General features: G+C 44.5%; 1 protein-coding gene across 4 annotated transcripts in view; it reads right to left on the bottom strand.

Moving 5' to 3' along the window:
• Positions 1 to 287: 287 nt before the first annotated feature.
• The window catches only part of LOC117410207 (myocardin), a 47,581-nt gene continuing 24,518 nt past the window's right edge, over positions 288 to 23,350 (bottom strand). For 2 of the 4 annotated variants that reach the window (XM_059018372.1, XM_059018373.1), the window contains exons 8-12: positions 14,220 to 14,585; positions 5,247 to 5,297; positions 4,186 to 4,326; positions 3,169 to 3,223; positions 288 to 2,856 (exon numbers count right to left, since the gene is read on the bottom strand). In XM_059018372.1, coding sequence (XP_058874355.1) covers positions 2,543 to 2,856; positions 3,169 to 3,223; positions 4,186 to 4,326; positions 5,247 to 5,297; positions 14,220 to 14,585 — 927 coding nt within the window. In that variant the 3' untranslated portion in view covers positions 288 to 2,542. The remainder of the gene's footprint in view (positions 2,857 to 3,168; positions 3,224 to 4,185; positions 4,327 to 5,246; positions 5,298 to 14,219; positions 14,586 to 23,350) is intronic. The other 2 variants (XM_059018374.1, XM_059018375.1) reach the window with 2 other exon arrangements.

Raw genomic sequence — 23,350 nt, 5'->3', positions numbered from 1 at the left:
CTCAATAAGCCTTTGCTATCCTGTCACACTTTATTCATATGTCTTTATATGGCATACTAATCAAGTTGCATGATATTAATTTTGGTCATGCATGTTCCTATTTTGCTTATATTTAAAAACATATAAAGAATATATGTACATCGATGTATTGGTATGTGATACATATATGTAACATATAAAACAGTTAGATTGCATATATTTATAATATACTGAAAATATGTGTTCTTTCCGCCTGGGAGGAGAGAGTGAGGAAAAATAATTAAAAAAAGAAAGAATGAGAGACTCAGTTATTTGGAGTTAAGAATATGTATTTATTGAGATCACTTTGAGACGTTTCTGGGTGATTGAAATTGTCTCTGTGCAGGAACACTGTCCTGTATTATACAAGAGAGCCCCCTGAGCAGAAACACTGTACTATACAAGAGAGCCCTCTGTGCAGAAACACTGTCCTGTACTATACAAGAGAGCCCTCTGTACAGAAACACTGTCCTGTATTATACAAGAGAGCCCTCTGTGCAGAAACACTGTTCTGTAATATACAAGAGAGCCCTCTGCACAGAAACACTGTCCTGTATTATACAAGAGAGCCCTCTGTACAGAAACACTGTATTATACAAGAGAGCCATCTGTGCAGAAACACTGTCCTGTATTATACAAGAGAGCCCTCTGTGCAGAAACACTGTCCTGTATTATACAAGAGAGCCCTCTGTGCAGAAACACTGTTCTGTAATATACAAGAGAGCCCTCTGCACAGAAACACTGTCCTGTATTATACAAGAGAGCCCTCTGTACAGAAACACTGTATTATACAAGAGAGCCATCTGTGCAGAAACACTGTCCTGTATTATACAAGAGAGCCCTCTGTGCAGAAACACTGTCCTGTATTATACAAGAGAGCCCTCTGTGCAGAAACACTGTCCTGTATTATACAAGAGAGCCCTCTGTGCAGAAACACTGTCCTGTATTATACAAGAGAGCCCTCTGTGCAGAAACACTGTCCTGTATTATACAAGAGAGCCCTCTGTGCAGAAACACTGTCCTGTATTATACAAGAGAGCCCTCTGTGCAGAAACACTGTCCTGTATTATACAAGAGAGCCCTCTGTGCAGAAACACTGTCCTGTATTATACAAGAGAGCCCTCTGTGCAGAAACACTGTCCTACATTATACAAGAGAGCCCTCTGTGCAGAAACACTGTCCTGTATTATACAAGAGAGCCCTCTGTGCAGAAACACTGTCCTGTATTATACAAGAGAGCCCTCTGTGCAGAAACACTGTATTATACAAGAGAGCCATCTGTGCAGAAACACTGTCCTGTATTATACAAGAGCGCCCTCTGTGCAGAAACACTGTCCTGTATTATACAAGAGAGCCCTCTGTGCAGAAACACTGTCCTGTATTATACAAGAGAGCCCCCTGTGCAGAAACACTGTCCTGTATTATACAAGAGAGCCCTCTGTGCAGAAACATTGTCCTGTATTATACAAGAGAGCCCTCTGTGCAGAAACACTGTCCTGTATTATACAAGAGAGCCCCCTGTGCAGAAACACTGTCCTGTATTATACAAGAGAGCCCTCTGTGCAGAAACACTGTCCTGTATTATACAAGAGAGCTCTCTGTGCAGAAACACTGTCCTGTACTATACAAGAGAGCCCTCTGTGCAGAAACACTGTCCTGTATTATACAAGAGAGCCACGTGTGCAGAAAAACTGTCCTGTATTATACAAGAGACCCCTCTGTGCAGAAACACTGTCCTGTATTATAAAAGAGAGCCCCGTGTGCAGAAACACTGTCCTGTATTATACAAGAGAGCCCTCTGTACAGAAACACTGTCCTGTATTATACATGAGAGCTCTCTGTGCAGAAACATTGTCCTGTATTATACAAGAGAGCCCCCTGTGCAGAAACACTGTACTATACAAGAGAGCCCCCTGTACAGAAACACTGTATTATACAAGAGAGCCCTCTGTGCAGAAACACTGTCCTGTATTATACAAGAGAGCCACATGTGCAGAAACACTGTCCTGTATTATACAAGAGAGCCCCGTGTGCAGAAACACTGTATTATACAAGAGAGCCCCCTGTGCAGAAACACTGTACTATACAAGAGTGCCCTCTGTGCAGAAACACTGTCCTGTATTATACAAGAGATCCCTCTGTACGGAAACACTGTCCTGTATTATACAAGAGAGCCCCGTGTGCAGAAACACTGTCCTGTATTATACAAGACAGCCCTCTGTACAGAAACACTGTCCTGTATTATACAAGAGAGCCCTCTGTACAGAAACACTGTCCTGTATTATACAAGAGATCTCCCTGTGCAAAAACACTGTCCTGTATTAAACAAGAGAGCCATCTGTGTATAATCACTGGCCTGTATTATACAAACCAGCTGGCTCCAGGTTCAAGAGCCTCAGCAACATGGAAAGCAGCACAGAAACCAGGAGCAGAGACACAGTGTGGAAATGAACTGAAGAGACAGAGGGAAGGAGACCCTTCTTCACACAGAGAGTGGGGAGGAGGTGGGATGGGTTACCATGGGTTACCAATGGCTACCAAGCCACGCTGTTGATGCTGCATCACAGTCCAGCCCGAAGTCGGCTCCTGTGAAAGGGGGCACAGGGGGGCGGAGCCAGTCTGCAGGGTCGAAGCTCGCTCTGAGGAGGGGGGGTGGAGAGGGAGGGGGAGGGGGCTGGGTGGGGGGAGGCAGAGGGGAGGGGGGTAGCTCCAGAGACAGGGAGGGACACAGCGGCTCGGACAGGAAGCTGTCATCACTGCGGGGGGGTGGGCTCTGCTGAGAGGACTGGGATTGGTCGAGAAGGAGGGGGCAGGGGAGGGGCTCCGTGAGAGAAGAGTCTGGAGGAGAGAGAGAGAGAGAGAGAGAGAGAGAGGGGAAGTGGAAGAGGGAAAGAAAGGGAGGGGAGAGAGAGAAGAAAGAAGGAGAGAGAGGAGCGAGAGAGTAGTGTTAGGGTCAGTTCTATCCCCATTGTATCCTATCAGCAGCAGGACTTATACCAGCCTCTCAATACACAGGCCTCCACTGGGAACCTGTACAATCCACCAGGGGGAGACTCCTGTATAGAAGCCTATTATAATATATTCATGCATGCAAAACACTTGTAGATTACATACTACTGGGTATCTGGTACTGGGATGAACTGGACTCACCTGAGCTGCTGATAGGTACATCCAGTATGTCATCAATGGACTGACTGGGAGCCATCTAGAGAGAGGGGAGGAGAGAGGAGAGGGGAGAGGGGAGAGGGGAGGGGAAAAGAGAAGATGTGTTTACATTGAGAAAGTGTTGAAAGCCACACATATTGTAATATAAGGTATATAAGGTATATTTAGGGGATGGTAAGGTAATGACAGGGGGAGTGGCCTGTGGGGACAGTGGGCAGGGCTACAGTAGGTAGCGATAGGGGGAGTGGTCTGTGGGAGTAGTGGGCGGGGTTCCAGTAGGGAGTGGTCTGTGGGAGTAGTGGGCGGGGTTCCAGTAGGGAGTGGTCTGTGGGAGTAGTGGGCGGGGTTCCAGTAGGTAGTGACAGGGGGAGTGGTCTGTGGGAGTAGTGGGCGGGGTTCCAGTAGGGAGTGGCCTGTGGTAGTAGTGGGCGGGGTTCCAGTAGGTAGTGACAGGGGGAGTGGTCTGTGGGAGTAGTGGGCGGGGTTCCAGTAGGGAGTGGCCTGTGGTAGTAGTGGGCGGGGTTCCAGTAGGGAGTGGTCTGTGGGAGTAGTGGGCGGGGTTCCAGTAGGTAGTGACAGGGGGAGTGGTCTGTGGGAGTAGTGGGCGGGGTTCCAGTAGGGAGTGGCCTGTGGTAGTAGTGGGCGGGGTTCCAGTAGGGAGTGGTCTGTGGGAGTAGTGGGCAGGGCTTCAGGCTTCATCTTCCTTTTGATTAGATTTCTCAGCTGAGTGTTTCGTTGTGTCGTGTTCCTGTCTCTGCGGGACAGCAGTAGGGTAGCGCTGGTTAGTTAATGCTCCCCTTTGACTCTGAGCTGCTGGGTCAGTCCCACAAACCAACAGCTCAGAGGAGGGAGGGGATAATATTATTCAGCAGGGTTTATTCCACTTTATGAAGCTAAATGAGTTTATTCTATATATAGAGAGAGAGATCAACGCTTTTGGCCAGAGCTGTGTATATGATTGAGAGTTTTAGAGCAGTGTCTGTCTGGGGTGTGGCCTCTAACCTGCACTCTCTGAATGGCCTCCTGTAGCTCCTCCTCCAGACTCCGCCCTGTGGGAGGGGCCTGGGCAGGACTAGCTGTAATCTCCATCGGCAATTCAAAATCCTGACCAATCACATCGCAGCTGGGCTGAGAGCAGAACACCTGAGAGGAGAGAGGGAGAGTGAGAGAGGAGAAAATGAGAGTGAGGAGAGAGGGTGAGCGAGGGAGAGAGGGGAAAGGGAGGGGTGAGCAAGAGAGAGAGGGAGAAAGGAGAGAGGGAGGAAGGAAGATGAGAGGATGAAAGAGGGAGAGAAAGATGAGAGAATGAGAGAAGGAGGGTGTCACAGATTGGCTTGGTGGGGGACATCAGACCAGGGAGGAGACAGACACAGACAGCACTGAGGTGTGAATCAATACGCTGGTGCGCAGATTTATTATAAATAAAAGGTTTAAACAGAAACAAAAACACTTCACCAAAACAAAATGGCACAGTGGCCAAAATAAATAGACAGATACAAAACAGACAGATACGAAAAACAAGCATCATGCTGGTGTAAACCAACACGTGTAGCAATTGCTTTCTAATAATACCTGCTTGACTCACGACTCTCGTTCTGCCTCTGAACACACTAATCAAGTTCAGCCAAAGCTGCTTGTTTTTATATAGTGGCTGAGGGATTAACTGGCTATTAAATGACCTAATGTTCCACATTCGGCACGGGTTTTATCATATGCATGGTCAACAGCCAGTTTGTCAATAATCACTTGCTGTTGACAACGCATTTCAACCCCATCCGGCTATAAACAATACTAACAATAAAACAGTGCGTTTAAATAATAATAATACAACACATACAAAATAACACAAAACATGAAATTCTCACAGTGGTGGGGAGTATCCCGTCACAGAGGGAGAGAGAAGAGAGGATGAGAGAGAGAGAGAGAGAGAGAGAGAGAGAGAGAGAAAGAGAGGATCACAAAATACAACTGTGTACCAAGTACGAAGACAGACAGACACACAGACAGAAAGACACAGAGACAGACACACAGACAGACAGACAGGCACACAGTCAGTCAGGTACCTGTGTGGTGAAGCTGTCGGCCTGTGTGTCTGTGTCGCTGCTCAAGCCCTGCTGGAGAAAGAGGTGGAGAGAGGAGTCACTGGCCTGATAGAGAGAGGGGGAGGGGAGGAAGAGACTGAAGAGAGAGGGGGTAGAGAGGGGGTAAAGACAAGGTAGAGAGGGAGTAGAAAGGGGGTAGAGAGAGTGGAGGAGAAGGGGTAGATTGGCTGATTTGAATCAGATCGTGTTAAACGAAATCGGTAAAGAGGTCAGAGTGGCTGGTCTGATACAGTGGCTGGTCTGATACAGTGGATGGGCTGATACAGTCTGGTCTGATACAGTGGATGGGCTGATGCAGTGGCTGAGCTGATACAGTCTGGTCTGATACAGTGGATGGGCTGATACAGTCTGGTCTGATACAGTGGCTGGGCTGATGCAGTCTGGTCCGATACAGTCTGGTCTGATACAGTCTGGTCTGATACAGTGGCTGGTCTGATACAGTCTGGGCTGATACAGTGGCTGGGCTGATACAGTCTGGTCTGATACAGTGGCTGGTCTGATACAGTGGCTGGGCTGGTACAGTCTGGTCTGATACAGTGGCTGGTCTGATACAGTCTGGTCTGATACAGTTGCTGGGCTGATACAGTCTGGTCTGATACAGTGGATGGGCTGATACAGTCTGGTCTGATACAGTGGCTGGGCTGGTACAGGCTGGTCTGATACAGTGGCTGAGCTGATACAGTCTGGTCTGATACAGTGGATGGGCTGATACAGTCTGGTCTGATACAGTGGCTGGGCTGGTACAGTGGCTGGGCTGGTACAGTCTGGTCTGATACAGTTGCTGGGCTGATACAGTGGCTGGGCTGATACAGTGGCTGAGCTGATACAGTGGATGGGCTGATACAGTCTGGTCTGATACAGTGGCTGAGCTGATGCAGTCTGGGCTGATACAGTCTGGTCTGATACAGTGGCTGGTCTGATACAGTCTAGGCTGATACAGTGGCTGGGCTGATACAGTCTGGGCTGATACAGTGGCTGGGCTGATACAGTCTGGTCTGATACAGTCTGGTCTGATACAGTGGCTGGGCTGATACAGTCTGGTCTGATACAGTGGCTGGGCTGATACAGTCTGGTCTGATACAGTCTGGTCTGATACAGTGGCTGAGCTGATACAATCTGGTCTGATACAGTGGATGGGCTGATACAGTCTGGTCTGATACAGTGGATGGGCTGATACAGACTGGTCTGATACAGTGGATGGGCTGATACAGACTGGTCTGATACAGTGGCTGAGCTGATACAGTCTGGTCTGATACAGTGGCTGGGCTGATGCAGTCTGGTCTGATACAGTGGCTGGGCTGATACAGTCTGGTCTGATACAGTCTGGTCTGATACAGTCTGGTCTGATACAGTGGCTGGGCTGATACAGTCTGGGCTGATACAGTGGCTGGGCTGATACAGTCTGGTCTGATACAGTGGCTGGGCTGATACAGTCTGGTCTGATACAGTGGCTGGGCTGATGCAGTCTGGTCCGATACAGTCTGGTCTGATACAGTCTGGTCTGATACAGTGGCTGGTCTGATACAGTCTGGGCTGATACAGTGGCTGGGCTGATACAGTCTGGTCTGATACAGTGGCTGGTCTGATACAGTGGCTGGGCTGGTACAGTCTGGTCTGATACAGTGGCTGGTCTGATACAGTCTGGTCTGATACAGTTGCTGGGCTGATACAGTCTGGTCTGATACAGTGGATGGGCTGATACAGTCTGGTCTGATACAGTGGCTGGGCTGGTACAGGCTGGTCTGATACAGTGGCTGAGCTGATACAGTCTGGTCTGATACAGTGGATGGGCTGATACAGTCTGGTCTGATACAGTGGCTGGGCTGGTACAGTGGCTGGGCTGGTACAGTCTGGTCTGATACAGTTGCTGGGCTGATACAGTGGCTGGGCTGATACAGTGGCTGAGCTGATACAGTGGATGGGCTGATACAGTCTGGTCTGATACAGTGGCTGAGCTGATGCAGTCTGGGCTGATACAGTCTGGTCTGATACAGTGGCTGGTCTGATACAGTCTAGGCTGATACAGTGGCTGGGCTGATACAGTCTGGGCTGATACGGTGGCTGGGCTGATACAGTCTGGTCTGATACAGTCTGGTCTGATACAGTGGCTGGGCTGATACAGTCTGGTCTGATACAGTGGCTGGGCTGATACAGTCTGGTCTGATACAGTCTGGTCTGATACAGTGGCTGAGCTGATACAGTCTGGTCTGATACAGTGGATGGGCTGATACAGTCTGGTCTGATACAGTGGATGGGCTGATACAGACTGGTCTGATACAGTGGATGGGCTGATACAGACTGGTCTGATACAGTGGCTGAGCTGATACAGTCTGGTCTGATACAGTGGCTGGGCTGATGCAGTCTGGTCTGATACAGTGGCTGGGCTGATACAGTCTGGTCTGATACAGTCTGGTCTGATACAGTCTGGTCTGATACAGTGGCTGGTCTGATACAGTGGCTGGTCTGATACAGTGGCTGGGCTGGTTTCACACTCCATTTCATTTTGTTACAGCTGCCGTTTTTCTTTGTTTTTAACCCTTCGGTGGCGAGACATTCTAATTTCGGTGCTTAAGCAGCGATGACGCGCTCTCTCTTCCGAGATGACGTCTCACTGCAAAAATAAGCCATGGGGGAAACAAATCTTTGTTTCTGAGCCTTGTCATTGAATAAGGCTAGGTACTAGCAAAAAAAAACTGTATTGATACATGTCAACTAAGTGACGCACAGAAAACGCGTCTACCAGCGCATATTTTGAAGTTTTTATTGAGTCACACAACTCAGAACGTTCCAGAACTGTCAGCGGCCACAACAGCGCAGACTTTTTGAAGGCAATTGTCTCTGAAATTATAATTCAGTACACATTTAGATTCAATATCTAAAATAAGAACTTGAATATTTCATTTTTTTTTCTTTTTCTTCAGGCACTTGAAAAGGATGAGAAGAGGCTTGTGCTGTTGACGGTACGAACACATCTTTATTCATTCATTTGTTTTTTATATTCATTTGTTTGCTTGGTAAGTGTTTGTCACATTCATTTCATTTTTACCTTTCCTGCTTCATCACCATATCGTTCGTTTTTCTAGAGACTTTATTTTTTATTTTTTCTGCTCCTGTTGACTTCTATAAGTTTTGTATATAATATTATTTTCTCCATGATACCAAACTATTGAAAATCTGGTAATATACAGAACATACATTTATGTCAAAAATCTAATTAGTGCCCTCATTTCATTTTATTATTATTTTTTTGCTTCTTTTGACTTGCTATAACTCTTGTATATAAATATAATTCTCTATGATATCAAATTATTTAAAGTTCGGTAATATACAGTACATATATTTATATGTCAAAAATTTCATTTCATTTCTTGTTGTAATTTTGTAATCCTGATTTTAGTTTTTGCTATGACATTGTAATTTGTATTTTTTGTATTTTTCCTGTGAAGTTCTTTGGCATGGCATTGCCATAAGGTGTTATAAAAAAATAAATTGGTTGACTGATTGACTGTTGAATTGTTTTGTGAGTGGGTGGGTGTGGAGTTTGCAGGTTTGAAAGATGGCTGGAAGAAGCAGTGTGGAGTAGTGGTTAGGGCTCTGGACTCTTGACTGGCAGGTTGTGGGTTCAATCCCTGGTAGGGGACACTGCTGCTGTACCCTTGAGCAAGGTACTTTACCTAGATTGCTCCAGTAAAAATTCAGCTGTATAAATGGGTAATTGTATGTAAAAATAATGTGATATCTTGTAACAATTGTAAGTCGCCCTGGATAAGGGCGTCTGCTAAGAAATAAATAAGAAGAAGAAGCTACAAGAAACTGATGGAGTCCCTGAAGACCACCAGAAAGCCCCTTGATCTCGAGGATGTCAACACCCTTTTCCTTGAGGACCATGAGGGGATGGATCCTCTGCAGGAGGAGCTAATGATGGAAGAGTGTAGAGAGGAAGAAGCTGCTCCAGATGAGCCCCATCCCAGCACTTCCACTGTCAAGTAAGTGCATTGTTTACAGTATTCATTGTTTCATATGCTTGAAATAGCTTTTTATGCATTCCTAATGGATTTGTATGGATTTGTGACAGAAAGACAATGATTCTTGGTGGTAAATCTCCCTCGCGACCTGTGAGGGCGCCAAGTAACGGGAACAGAGTACCCTGGACTACCTGGCCTGACACTCGACGGTAGGGTAATTGGCTTAGCGAATAAGGTAGTATTGGAGGCTGTGTGGTCCAGTGGTTAAAGAAAAGGGCTTGTAACCAGGAGGTCTCCGGTTCAAATCCCAGCTCAGCCACTGACTCAATGTGTGACCCTGAGCAAGTCACTTAACCTCCTTGTGCTCCGTCTTTCGGGTGAGACGTAATTGTAAGTGACTCTGCAGCTGATGCATAGTTAACACACCCTAGTCTCTGTAAGTTGCCTTGGATAAAGATAGTAAGTTGCCTTGGATCTGCTAAATAAACAAATAATAAGACTATCATTATTATTATTATTTTATTTAGCAGACGCCTTTATCCAAGGCGACTTACAGAGACTAGAGTGTGTGAACTATGCATCAGCTGCAGAGTCACGTACAACAACGTCTCACCCGAAAGACAGAGCACAAGGAGGTGAAGTGACTTGCTCAGGGTCACGCAATGAGTCAGTGGCTGAGGTGGGATTTGAACCGGGGACCATCTGGTTATAAGCTCATTTCTTTAACCACTGGACCACACAGCCTCCTAGAATTGGTCCAGCCACTTGTCCATCAAGGCTATAATGTATGGTTTGATAATTACACATCACCAAATTTGATGATAGAATTAAAAAGGCTTGGCTGTAATTCTTGTGGTACGTGCAACACAAATCACATAGACCTTCCCGCTCTTCTGAGGGACTATAAACAATGGGAATGTCGGAGCCAGTGTGGGGATATGAGATGGTGTCATACAAGGAAGGGAACATTTAGCAACTCAGTGAAGGGACACTTGAGCCATTACTTGTTTGTCATCACTTCATAGTGCCAGTGAATCGAGGACTGTAGAAAGGCTGTTAAGCACTGAGGGCTGTTGGACTCAAACAGTGGAGAGGCAGCCTGCCACCATTCACAACTATAATCAACACACGGGCGACGTAGACAAATCCGACCAGAGAATTGGTACCTACCATGTTCTCTTTTAACCCTTTGCAGTCCTATGTTGGAACCTGTCCGACATCATCAAAAAGACGTAAAAAACAGGTCTCTAGTCGAAAAATCTGAGAAAACCATTCAATGGCCGAGTGAGACCGATAGGAGCCAAAAAAAAAATAATGGGTGTATCTCATGAATACAGATAGACCCGACACCACAGAGATAACACACACATAAACAAACAAGATAGCTACTTCTGCATCCAGCACTCAAAGAACATCGCGTCTAAAATAAACTGCATGTGTGAAAATAAATTGGACCTGACGCGCCTGAGACGCTGAATAAATGGACCTGTAACAGGGGGAGACCTCTACTGACTCTTCTGATGTGTTCGAAGTGCTGCAGGAAGAGGGCAGCAGCCCGTCAATATTCGCCTGTCAGTCATGGCAGTGACACGGAGAGGTGGGAGAGTGGGTGTGCGGGCTTTCCTTCTCTCTGAATGGCTGAGAGGCGGGTCTTGGGGGAATTGCTGGCCCTATAAGTTAACATTCTGCTGTTCCCTCAGGTCTGCCCTCTGAGACGTACTAGGTGTACGGAAGCGCTGGTTCGAGAACTGCGGGGACGGAAATCCCAACAACAATAAAAGGAAGAAAAAAAGAAAAAGAATTATCGGTAGTGGGGAAACTCTTGGGCAGCCCCGATAAACATTTGTATAGCAGGCTGAGGGAGCCGTGAGGGTAGGACGGAGACCCGGGCCGTGCGGGTAGAGACGGTTGGGGTGAAGCTGCCGAGCGCAGCACCTTTCATTTGTAGTTTTGTTTATTGTGCTTTATTTTTCCTGTTCCTTTCGCCTTTTGATTATTCTTGTGTTTGAGCACCTGTACTCTGTACCGCTCCCGGTATAGTTGTGGCTCTGTCTGTACCATCGCTGGTAAGGCAGACCACAGACAACAGCGCCCTCTGAGGGCTGAAAAGAAATTACACTCCCATAATAAAACTGGGCACCTGTGTGGTGTTCCCAAATTATTTTTGGGTCTCCTGTGTGTCAGTGAACTACCCACCACCCTTCCACAGGACCGCTAAGGGATAATCGCTGTTTTCACTTTGACATAGCGGTCACCAACAGTTTCCTTCCGTCACGCGAGAAAAATGAGGGAACAGCTGGTTTTGAAGGATGCAGAAAATATGCATGCTTCACTCCTGAATGCAACGGGAAACCGTTATGTATGATTTGTGAACAGCCGTGCTTCCAAATGTGGCACTCTCCTGATGCTGATACACATCGCAGCGCTAATACACAGTGAAAAAAGACAGCAGCAGATGGATTGGGTTGAAAAGGAATGGACAGCCAAGATAAGCTAGCTGGGCTTGTCAATGAAACCCCCGAGACGGTCGGTATCCACCACAGGGTTACAATTCATGTTTTTAATCTTGTTTTTGGTTTTCTTTGCAGGTATGGTAAGATGCTATTTAAAATAGTTGCTATATAGTTCATTTCTGACAGGTAATAAATTACCTAATGTAAGTTTTTAATGTTGTTCAGTTTTATTTGTTATTTATTTATTGTTATTTTCTTTCATGAAAATAATTATCTAAAAATGTAACTTTGTGTTTTTTGATGCACTTGTAATATATATATATATATATATATATATATATATTGTGATAGAACGAGGGGATTGGTGCGAAATGGGAGATACATTAGGGCAGTCTTGATGGCAAATTCTTGCTTCAGTCATACTGGAAGCAAGATGGCTGCCAAACAGGAAGTGACGATTGGCTTCGGTCATACCGGAAACAAGATGGCCGCCAAACCGGAAGTGACCGGTTTTAATGCCACATCATCAAAAAAGCGCGTTCCCGGGGGAATAAAAAGGGAGGTCTAGGCAAGTACCAGTGGTAAGAGTGGGGAGAGCGGTACGCTACAGGAAGTGAGTACTGGGATTGTTGGATTACTTGTTATTGACTTTGGATTGTTTGATTGCCTTCTTTGTGCTTGATACCTGGACTGTTTTGAAAGCCCTCGATTGTGTATGAACCTTTGCCTGTTTCACCAACTATTCTATGCTGGATGGACATGTAAATAAAGCACTAACAGGTACCGCCCTGTTTGGAATTAACTTCACAGTACTTCGTCTCTGTTTAAATACTGTCCCGCTACAAAGTACTGTATGCATATTCTACACAGCCTATGAAGTTGCTACAATATATATATATATATATATATATATATATATATATATATATATACATACACACACACATTTAAAATAATGTCAACTACTTTTAATAAAAGCAGCTTCATTTTCCCTTGTTTTTTTCATACATTAAAGTACTTTGTGATATTTTGCTTAGCTGACAGTTCTGAAAATAGGGACGTTTTGGGGAATTTTGGCATACAGACCACGGCTCGGACAAAATCTTGTAGCTCCTCAATAGTAGAAGATATTTGAAATCTGATTTTTTTTATTTGAAATCCTCCTAAAACGTTCCATCTGTCATATGCTGATAATTTGTTTATATCTAACTTGGAAAGGGGTCGAAATTGGCAGTTTTTAAAGATATCATTATTATACATTTTTCAAATATCTTTTGGACGGTGCAGTTTATATAAAAAAAATGATATTTCACAATAAAATCCATTATATCATTGGAAACAGCTACTAAAGGCCTTTCTATAGATATATTGGGTTTTAATTTCTGATGTAAGGTTGCCAAACTACAAGCGCTAAACACAAAGGTCACATTCAAGCTCAAACATGGTCATTCTGCCTAGGCGTCAAAGGGTTCAATTGTTTTTGTCGATACTGTGCTCCTGGAATAAGAGGAATGTCTCTGGATTTAAATACATATTTGTTCTACCACCACACTACTGCTATCGTTCCTCAATTTACTACATGAACCAGCGACCGCTCGGGCAAGGGATCCTGTAACTGAGGTTAAAGGGTATATAAGGACCTTCTTATTTTATTGTGTTACCTGCATGCACCTCTCAGAACTACATTTCCCATCATCCTCCTGCTCGCATATGTAACTGAGGTGGATTTACCAGTGAGCAGGAGGATGATGGGAAATGTAGTTCTGAAAGGTCCATGTAGGTACATGTGAAGCCATCTCGAGGCAGGGAATGCAATTTAAAATTTTTAAAAAGTGGTAAAACTGTAAAAATAAATGCATAATTAAAACAATACACACACACCTTACTTAAACAGTTGTAGCAACACATGGGAACATGTGACACAATAAAATAAAAAGGTCCTTATGTACCCTTTAAGGGGGGGAGCGAGAGGGAAGAGAGAGGAGAAAGAGGGGGTGGGTGAGGGAGGGGGTAGAGGAAGGAGGGAGAGAGAGGGGGTAGAGAAGGAGGGAGAGAGGAGAGGGGGGTGGGTGAGGGAGGGGGGTAAAGGAGGAAGAGAGAGGAGAGAGGGGAGAGAGAGGAGAGGGTAGAGAAGGAGGGAGAGAGGGGAGAGAGAGGAGAGGGGGTGGGTGAGGGAGGGGGGTAAAGGAGGAAGAGAGAGGAGAGAGGGGAGAGAGAGGAGAGGGTAGAGAAGGAGGGAGAGAGGGGAGAGAGAGGAGAGGGGGTGGGTGAGGGAGGGGGTAGAGGAAGGAGGAAGAGAGAGAGGAGAGAGAGAGGGGTGGGTGAGGGAGAGGGGTAGAGAAGGAGGGAGAGGGTGGAGAGAGAGGGGAGAGAGAGGAGAGAGGGGCTAGAGAAGGAGGGAGAGGGTTGAGAGGGGAGAGAGAAAGGGGCAGGGGAGAGAGAGATCATAAGCCAAATCCCAGCCATCCTGTCCTGGACGCTGGGTTTGAATCCTGATCTATTTCACACACACTCACCTGCTGCCTCTCCTCTCCTCTCTGCTCAGACTCCTTCACTCCAAACCGCTGCAGCGCCCCCTGCATGCTGGGGGGAGTGAGTGCATGTGCGCTGAGGGTGGGGCTGAGCAGGGTGGCCCCACCCCTGGCCCCGCCCCTCTCCCGGGGCCTGTTCCTCTGCCTCTCCTGCATGTCTCTTTTCACGCTCACATCCTGGTACTGGATGACGAAGGCGGTGGGGGGCGTGAGGAAGGGGCTGTGTGTGAGGGGAGGGGGGGTGGGAGGGGGGCAGGATCGCTGGAGAGGTTTCAGACGCTCCAGGAGGGCTGGTTTAGTGCCAGAGACGGGGAGACCACACTGCCTTAACTGCTGCCTGAGCTCAGAGACCTGGGAGAGAGGAGAGAGAACTTCGTCAAGTCGGGTCTTAAAGGATCCCAGTGATTCTGCATCAACAACGTGGCTAGGGAACCCTCTGTAGCCCTTGGAGGCCATTTATTTTATTTATTTATTACATTTATATAGCGCTTTTCTTACAAAGTATCACAAAGCACTGTACAGTACATTACAAAAAAGCATTTACACAATACCTTTGTATAAAGGTCCCCCGGCATGTCACACACACACACAGCTGCCACATATTAAATACCATATTTTTAAAAAACTGTATATAAAAAATGTTTAAAAAGCAGAAATTTAAAAGTTACATAAAACCCACTAAGATAAGAAAGCTGTTTTATGAAAGTATGTTTTCATCTTGACTTAAAAACTGTAACAGTCTCAGATTCCCTGACGAAAGAAGGGAGGGAATTTCATAATTTAGGAGCTCTACATGAAAAAGCCCTTCCTCCTGTGTTGCTTTTGTTGACCCTCGGAATAACCAGCAGCCCCGCATCCTGTGATCTCAGAGTGCGGTTTGAAAGATATGGAGTCAGTAACTCCTGCAAATAACTAGGTCTAATTCATTCTGGGCCTTGTAAGTTAACAGCAACATCTTAAAATCAATTCTATACTGCACAGGGAGCCAGTGTAAAGAGGCCAAAACAGGTTCATATGGTCACTTTTCCTGGTTTTAGTTAGAATTCTAGCAGCGGTATTCTGAACAAGCTGCAAACGGGATACCAGAGAGAAGTGCATTAGAGTAATCAATTCTAGATAAACAAAGGCATGCATTATGGAAATAATTGTTCTAAGCTTGGCTATATTTCTCAAATGGTAAAAAGAAACTTTAATAACTTCCCTAATATAAGTCTCAAATGACAGATCAGGATCAAAGATGACTGTTCTCGGCAGCTGATTTGAATCACGTGATCAAGCTTGGCTAATACTTCCACACTCTCCATGCCAGCGGCAGAGATAAAGGACAGCAGATTAAGGACACTGGCTGTGACTGTTCTGTGGTGTTGTGTTGTCCTTTCTTGTGCCAGGCTTGTATTAAATTATTCTGAATGTTTTGTATCTGTGTTTCTGCTACAGTTATGCTACAGGTGACAGCGTAGCACTGTCAGACATTTTGGAGTTCTAAGCTATCAAACTTGGAAACATAAAGATGTGTGTTTTTTGTTTGGTGCAGACTTTTCCAGCAGCAGCAGTTTGATATTATCTATTGTGAATTCTGAAAGGTGTGGTATGTCCTGTAATAGATGTGAAACGTATACTTTGGTTAATACTATTCATTTTAAGGAAGATTTTTATCTGCCAGAAATGTCTTCTTACACTGACTCTAACGCAAGAAACTGCCAAACTTCATAAGCAAATAGAAATTCTCAGAAACATATACAAAACTGAGCAGTTTATTGAAAATAGTTTTAATCAAATTGATAATAACACCTGGCTGGTTTGTGACTCTATAGGAGAGACTGTAAGTGTCTGGGATCCTAATCCTGTGAATACTCCTGTTTTAAATAATCCTGATCTTAGCCTTGTGAATGTGTTTGCTGCAGGCGACACAGCAGAGTTGTTGCTAGACTGCGGATGTGTTGAGGGACTTGAAATAAGTAGGGATTGGGTGACTGTTCGAAAAGTCTGAGTGGTCAAGATACTATTACTAATGAGATAGACTTATCAAATAGATATAAAGTACGGACACAGAGAACTGTGAGAACCGTGTAACTGGCGAAATTAGGAGGGAGGTGCTGCTCATGGGTGACTCAGTATTAAGATGCATCGATAGGGATTTCTGTCGTAAAGATCCCCTACACAGGGTCGTTACTTGCATTCCTGGTGCTAAAGTCAGGGACATTGAGTCGAGAATATCCAGCTTATTAAAAGTTCATGAAACAGAGCCTGTGGTAATTGTACAGGCTGGAACAAATGATATATGAGACAGAGAATTACAAAGCACTAAGAAACTGAAAGAATCAGGAAGCAGAATCATGCTGTCGAGTATATGACCTGTGATTGGTAACGGGGATGATCACTTTAGTAGAATTAAGGCTATAAATACTTGGCTGGCTGTCTGGTGCGTAAAAGAAGGGTTAGGGTTTATAAATAACTGGGGCTGCTTCTGTGGGAAATCTAAGTACTGCAAGAAAGCTGGACTACACCTAAATAGGTCAGGGACAAGTAGATTAGCTGCTAATATTGAAAAGCATTTAGTAAATTATTTAAACCAGGAACTGGGGAGGGGAGGTTGTTTACAGAGGGCTGCTATGAAACAAAACAGAAAATAATCACAGTTATAATATCTCACTGGGTTTATTGTTCCTCACTGCTATTACCACTCAGCAGATTCAGAGGCATGTGTTCTAGTAATGTGTTACACATCCCTGTCAACTCCGTTAAACCACATGCTCCTGAAAATACTGTTTTACGTCTGGCTTTATTTAATGTTAGATCTCTGTCAAATAAAGCGCCCCTGATCAGTGAATTTATCACAGATTATAACCTTGATATTTTATGTTTAACCAAAACTTAGAGTTTTGGCACAGAGTTGATGACAAAGTTTCTTTGATCGAGGCTTCTCCTCTAAATTACGCGTTTCCTTCAGCGTGTCGACTACTGTAATGCACTTTTTTCTGGGATTCCAAAGTATTTGGCGTCTCACTTGCATCTTATTCAGAATGCTGCTGCAAGAATCCTAACTAAAACCAGAAAAGGTGAACATATTACTCCTGTCATGGCCTCCTTACACTGGCTTCCTGTGCAGTTTCGAATTGATTTTAAGATTTTATTTTTTAACTTATAAAGCCCTTAATGGATTTGCACCCAGTTATTTACAAGAGCTGTTGATCCCATACATGAGGGTCTGGAACCAACTCTTCAGTAATGTTGTTGAAGCTGTGTGGCGGAGTGTCCCGCCCCTATAGATATATTTATTATTATTTGTATTTTTGTTGAGTGGCGTGTGTGTGGTGACGTCACGGACCAGGAAATACCAGAAACAAAACAATGGATGGGCGGGTGAAGCTGAACGCAACGGCGCTCAGCGTTTTATTAACTAAACAAACCAAAAGATTTAAACAGAACAAAACACAAAACAAAAAGGCGCGTTGGCCAAACAAACAGAAACAAATAAGCGTGCTGGTTTTAGCACCAGCACGATACTTAGCAGTTGTTTATTTTATTCTCCTCGCTCTCTCCGCTCCCCTTACTCTCCTCTGTACACTCTCTCCCGCAGCATGGACAGCTGCAGGTTCTTATACTCTGGCCGAGGGGTTAACTAGCTGTTAATTATCTTATTACCCCTCGGCCACAGTTTGCACGAGTTTAGTAAGGATGCGTGACTGTCAGCTAGTTAAATAAATCAGTAGCTGATCAGCCACGCATCCTCACGGGGTTTTTAAATTATAAAAACAACAATAAATACGCAGCGCTTTGATCTGCACCGCTAACAAAAATACAAATAATAATAAATATATATTATATATATATATATATATACACAAGCTGACACCCTGGGATCCTTCAAGAAGCTGCTTGATGAGATTCTGGGATCAATAAGCTACTAACAACCAAACGAGCAAGATGGGCTGAATGGCCTCCTCTCGTTTGTAAACTTTCTTATGTTCTAATTCCTAAACGGAATTCTCTGGATGCAGGACTCTTGGTTATTCCGAGGGTAAATACTAATAGAATGGGAGGAAGGGACTTTTCTTATCAGGCTCCTACATTATGGAACGCTCTGCCTTTTTTTTGTCAGAGAAGCTCGGAGTCTCGCTGTTTTTAAGTCAAGATTGAAGACTTATTTATGTACACAGGCCTTTTTTATTGTAGTCTTTCTATTACTGTTTTTTTGTGTTTTTTTGTGTTTTTAAATATACATGATTGAAAATGTATTTATTTTATTTAAAATAGATTTTTTATTATAATCTTTCTTATGCTATTTGAATGTTTTATATACTGTGTGTATTATGTTATCTGTAAAGCACTGTGGGGTCTATGACGTAAGGTGCTATATAAACGAAAGAAAATAAATAAATCATTTCTAGTTTCAATGCGAGATTACTACGGTGCAGCTCATGTAATCCCACATGTTTCAGTTGGTTCTGAGAGCCCACGAGCATAACCTCTGCTTTATCTGAATTGAGCATTAAATAATGCTGAGACCTCCAACACAATGTCTGCAAGACCAGCAGCACGTAAAACTCCCCAGCAGCAGCATTTCCTGGCTTTAGGGACACATACAGCTGGGTATCATCCGCATAGCAATGGAAGTTCACTCTGTGTCTGCGGATAATGTCACCTAATGGTAGCACATATAATGAAAACAACAAGGGACCTAGAAGGAGCCCTGTGCAACACCACAGACAACTTCCGATAATGTCGATTTTACCTCCCCAATAGAGATGAACTGAAGCCTATCAGAAAGATAAGATTTGAACCAGGATAGCACAAGGCCAGACAGTCCTACTGTGCTTTCAAGACGATTCAGTAGGATGGAATGGTCTACAGAATCAAAGGCAGAACTAGAATTAAAACTGATGGAAAGCCCGAGTCAGAGCTTATCAGCAGATCATTCACAACTCTGACAAGGGCCGTCTCGGTGCTGTGTGCAGCACGAAAACCAGACTGAAACTTCGACTATACCGTTAAGAGTTAGACATGTTTGTAACTGAATTGCAACAAATCTCTAGAGAACCTTATCTAAGAATGGTAGGTTGGAGATTGGCCTGTAGTTATTGAGGACTTTAGGGTCCAAATTGTGTTTCTTAAGCATAGGCTTTACCACAGCTACCTTAACCCTTTGTGGTCCTATGTCAGACCTGGTCCGACATTGCAATTATTCCTATCCGGTCCAGTGTCGGACCCTGTCTGACATCATCAAAAAGACGCAAAAAACTGGTTTCTAGTCGTTTTTTCTCCGGAAAAAGCCGAGATAACCATTCAATGGCCGAGTGGGAGCGACAGGAGCCGAGACAAGCCGAAAAAAAGGGCGTATCTCATGAATAGTCATACTTGCCCCTGGCATCAGATAGGGACGGTCATAAGGAAACAAGCTGGCTGTGACTGCATCAGCGCTCAGAGAATATCACGGACATTTGCAGAGCTTTTTTGAGATGTTATAGTAATAAAATAATGGCTTGGATCCCATTATTGAGGAGTTTGGTGATAAAACGAGTGATCAGGAGATGATTGATCGGTATGTACGACTATTATTATTATTATTATTATTATTATTTATTTCTTAGCATATGTGAAATGAAAGGGTCACACAGTGAGTTGGACATGCCTAGTGAGTGCTTTGTTGATATGCAGGGCCTTTTAAACCCGTTTGACTGTGGAAAAAAATACTTTTAAACAGCGCGTCTAAAATTAACTGCGCGTGTGAAAATTAATTAGACCTGACGCGCAATTAATAAATGGACTGCAAAGGGTTAAGTGTTGAGGGAACTATACCAGAGGAAAGTGAGTCATTTATAATTTTTAAAATGTGTGTATTAATAAACACCAAGAACATCTTTTAATAGTTTTGTAGGAATAGAATCAAGAGAGCACGTAGTAGCTCTCATATGTTGAACTAGCTCTGTCAGGTTCTGTAAGATAATCAAAGAAAAAGCCCCCATAGTAGCCTTAATAGGTGTAGTTGGTAAAATTCTGCCAGAGTCCTCCTTAACAGAAGGTGTCTTTGGAATCTCATTTCTGATGTCTAGTATTTTATTTTTAAAGAAATGTAAGAAGTCATTGCAGCTGTGAGAGGAGCCAATGTCAAGGGTAGGACTATTAGGGGAAGGATTCATTAATTTATCTAGGGTAGCAAAAATAAATCTAGGATTATTTAAATTTGTTTCAATTAAATTAGAATAATATAATGATCTGGCCAACACCAGAGCCTTCCTATATTTAACCAGGTGGCCCTTCCATGTGATGTAATGAACGAGCAGTTTAGATTGCCCCCATCTCCGTTCTCGTTTACGGCCCTCTAATTTCATCTTACGAGTTGTATCACTAGACCACGGTGAGCTTTTATAAAACACACTGTCTGAGTTTTGATTGGCGCTGCAGTAATTAAGATAGCAGTCACGGTGGTGTTGTAGGTATTAACCAGCTCATCTAGTGATGAGGACTCAGAGAGTGGCAATGAGATCAACACATCAGAAAACTTTACAGCAGTTGAAGAATAAATTACCTGAGTTTTTATTGTACGGTTCACAATCTTTGTAGATACTACAGGAGGCTGTGTGGTCCAGTGGTTAAAGAAACAGACTTGTAACCAGAAGGTCCCCGGTTCAAATCCCACCTCAACCACTGACTCATTGTGTGACCCTGAGCAAGTCACTTAACCTCCTTGTGTTCCGTCTTTCGGGTGAGATGTAATTGTAAGTGACTCTGCAGCTGATGCATAGTTCACACACCCGAGTCTCTGTAAGTCGCCTTGGATAAAGGCGTCTGCTAAATAAACAAATAATAATACTAGCAAATTCACCTCGAACAAATCCCGGCTCACTATCTGACTCACTGTGTGACCCTGAGCAAGTCACTTCAAATCCCGGCTCACTGTCTGACTCACTGTGTGACCCTGAGCAAGTCACTTCAAATCCCGGCTCACTGTCTGACTCACTGTGTGATCCTGAGCAAGTCACTTCAAATCCCGGCTCACTGTCCGACTCACTGTGTGATCCTGAACAAGTCACTTCAAATCCCGGCTCACTATCTGACTCACTGTGTGATCCTGAGCAAGTCACTTCAAATCCCGGCTCACTATCTGACTCACTGTGTGATCCTGAACAAGTCACTTCAAATCCCGGCTCACTGTCTGACTCACTGTGTGATCCTGAACAAGTCACTTAACCTCCTTGTGTTCCGTCTTTCGGGTGAGACGTAGTTGTAAGTGACTCTGCAGCTGATGCATAGTTCACACACCCTAGTCTCTGTAAGCCGCCTTGGATAAAGACGTCTGCTAAATAAACTAATAATAATAATAAAGAAGAAGGGATTATATTGTAGCGTCAAACTGAACAGGATTGTGGGGCTCACTCTGTCTGTCTGTCTGTCTGTCTGCAGCTTTAATGAAACTAAACTCTTTTCAGAATGTAGTTGTAAAGTATTCACGCCAGACGTGTTTAATAAGTGAACTCTTGTTTTTTTATTAAACCAGCCAAGCACCAGACCCCGTTCTCCAGACAAAACCTTTTTCATCCCGCTCCCGCCTTCTGCCCTTTGACCTCTCTAGCATACATTGCTTAAAGCTGTAACACTCCAATACTCTACATTCCTCCCACTTTAAGTATTTGTCAACCCCTATATTTTCATTTTTTTTTTTTTTTAAACAAAATACTATTATTAATAATAACATGTAGAACAAGAACACAAACAATCCCTGACCCCACTATGAGGACAGGGGTGGACTACCCTGTTCCTCCAGACAATTATGAGGGATTATTCTGCCCTCTCTTCCGTAACTGCCTGTAACTATCTGGTTTTAGCTTTTACCAGTCCATCAGTACCCGAGGCTTCGGGATACGACTAGAGCGACGCAAAGGGGCTGTGTCTTCTGTTTGGTCCCCCACTGTAATGTCCTGATTCTCAGAAGTGTCTTCTAGAATCTCCTGTTCTTCTTCATAGTTTGCAAGCTGATCCTGTGTCTTTGTCCTTGAGTTACCCTGGTCCACACTGGGCTGGTCAGACACAGTGTCCTCTACGTCTAGTTGGGGACTGTCAGGCTGCGGCATATCTGTCTCAGGTTCCTTAGGAAAACCCCTACGGACATGGTCCACATGTCTCCGGCAGGCTCTACCATCTTGCAATTGTACAACGTATGACACTGGACCTGTCTGTTTGCTTATGGTGCCTGACAACCACTGCGGCCCTGTGCCAAAGTTGCGAGCAAACACACTGTCCCCCACCTTAAAGAACCATTGTCTGGCGTGTATATATCATGATTTGCTTTCTGTTGCGCCTGTTTCTGCTCGACCCTGGCTCTCTCATCTGGGTATAGCAAATCCAGGTGGGTGCGAAGTTTCCGTCCCATCAGGAGCTCCGCTGGTGATTTACCTGTGGTGGCTTGGGGCGTCACCCTGTACTTGAAAAGAAACCTGATCAGTTTCGACTCCATATTCCCCTTTTCCATTTTCTTTAATCCTTCCTTGATTGTCTGAACTGCCCTCTCTGCTAAACCGTTAGAGGAGGGGTGATAAGGGGATGTTTTAATGTGCTTAATGCCATTTTGGTCCATAAACTGCCTGAATAGTTCTCCCACAAACTGTGGTCCATTGTCGGAAACAACTGATTCTGGCAGTCCTAAAGCAGCAAAAGTGACTCTGAGTCTGTCAATAGTAGCCTCAGCTGTGGACGAGGTCATCGGGTGGACCTCGATCCACTTGGAATGCGCATCCACTATCACCAGGAGCATTTTTCCATTAACAGGACCAGCATAATCCACATGAATTCTTTCCCATGGTTTTTGTGGCAATTTCCAGGGATGTAGCGGTGCCTCTGGAGGGGCGTGCCGATTTGCTTGGCATCTGGTACATTCCTGGACCTTCTTTTCTAATTCCTGGTCCATTTTCGGCCACCACACATAGCTCCGTGCCAAACACTTCATGCGCACTATCCCTGGGTGTGCCTCATGCAGTAATTTTAGAACTTGTGGTCTCATTGTAGGTGGAATGATGACACGTGCTCCCCACAGGAGACAACCTTCCATGATGCTTATTTCTTGTTTCCTGCTAAAATAAGGCTTGGTTTCCCTATTTGGCAACCCCACCCAACCATTT

The sequence above is a fragment of the Acipenser ruthenus genome, chromosome 59, assembly GCF_902713425.1.
Source record: "Acipenser ruthenus chromosome 59, fAciRut3.2 maternal haplotype, whole genome shotgun sequence".
Taxonomy (NCBI): domain Eukaryota; kingdom Metazoa; phylum Chordata; class Actinopteri; order Acipenseriformes; family Acipenseridae; genus Acipenser; species Acipenser ruthenus.
This window is presented reverse-complemented; position numbering and strand designations above follow the sequence as displayed.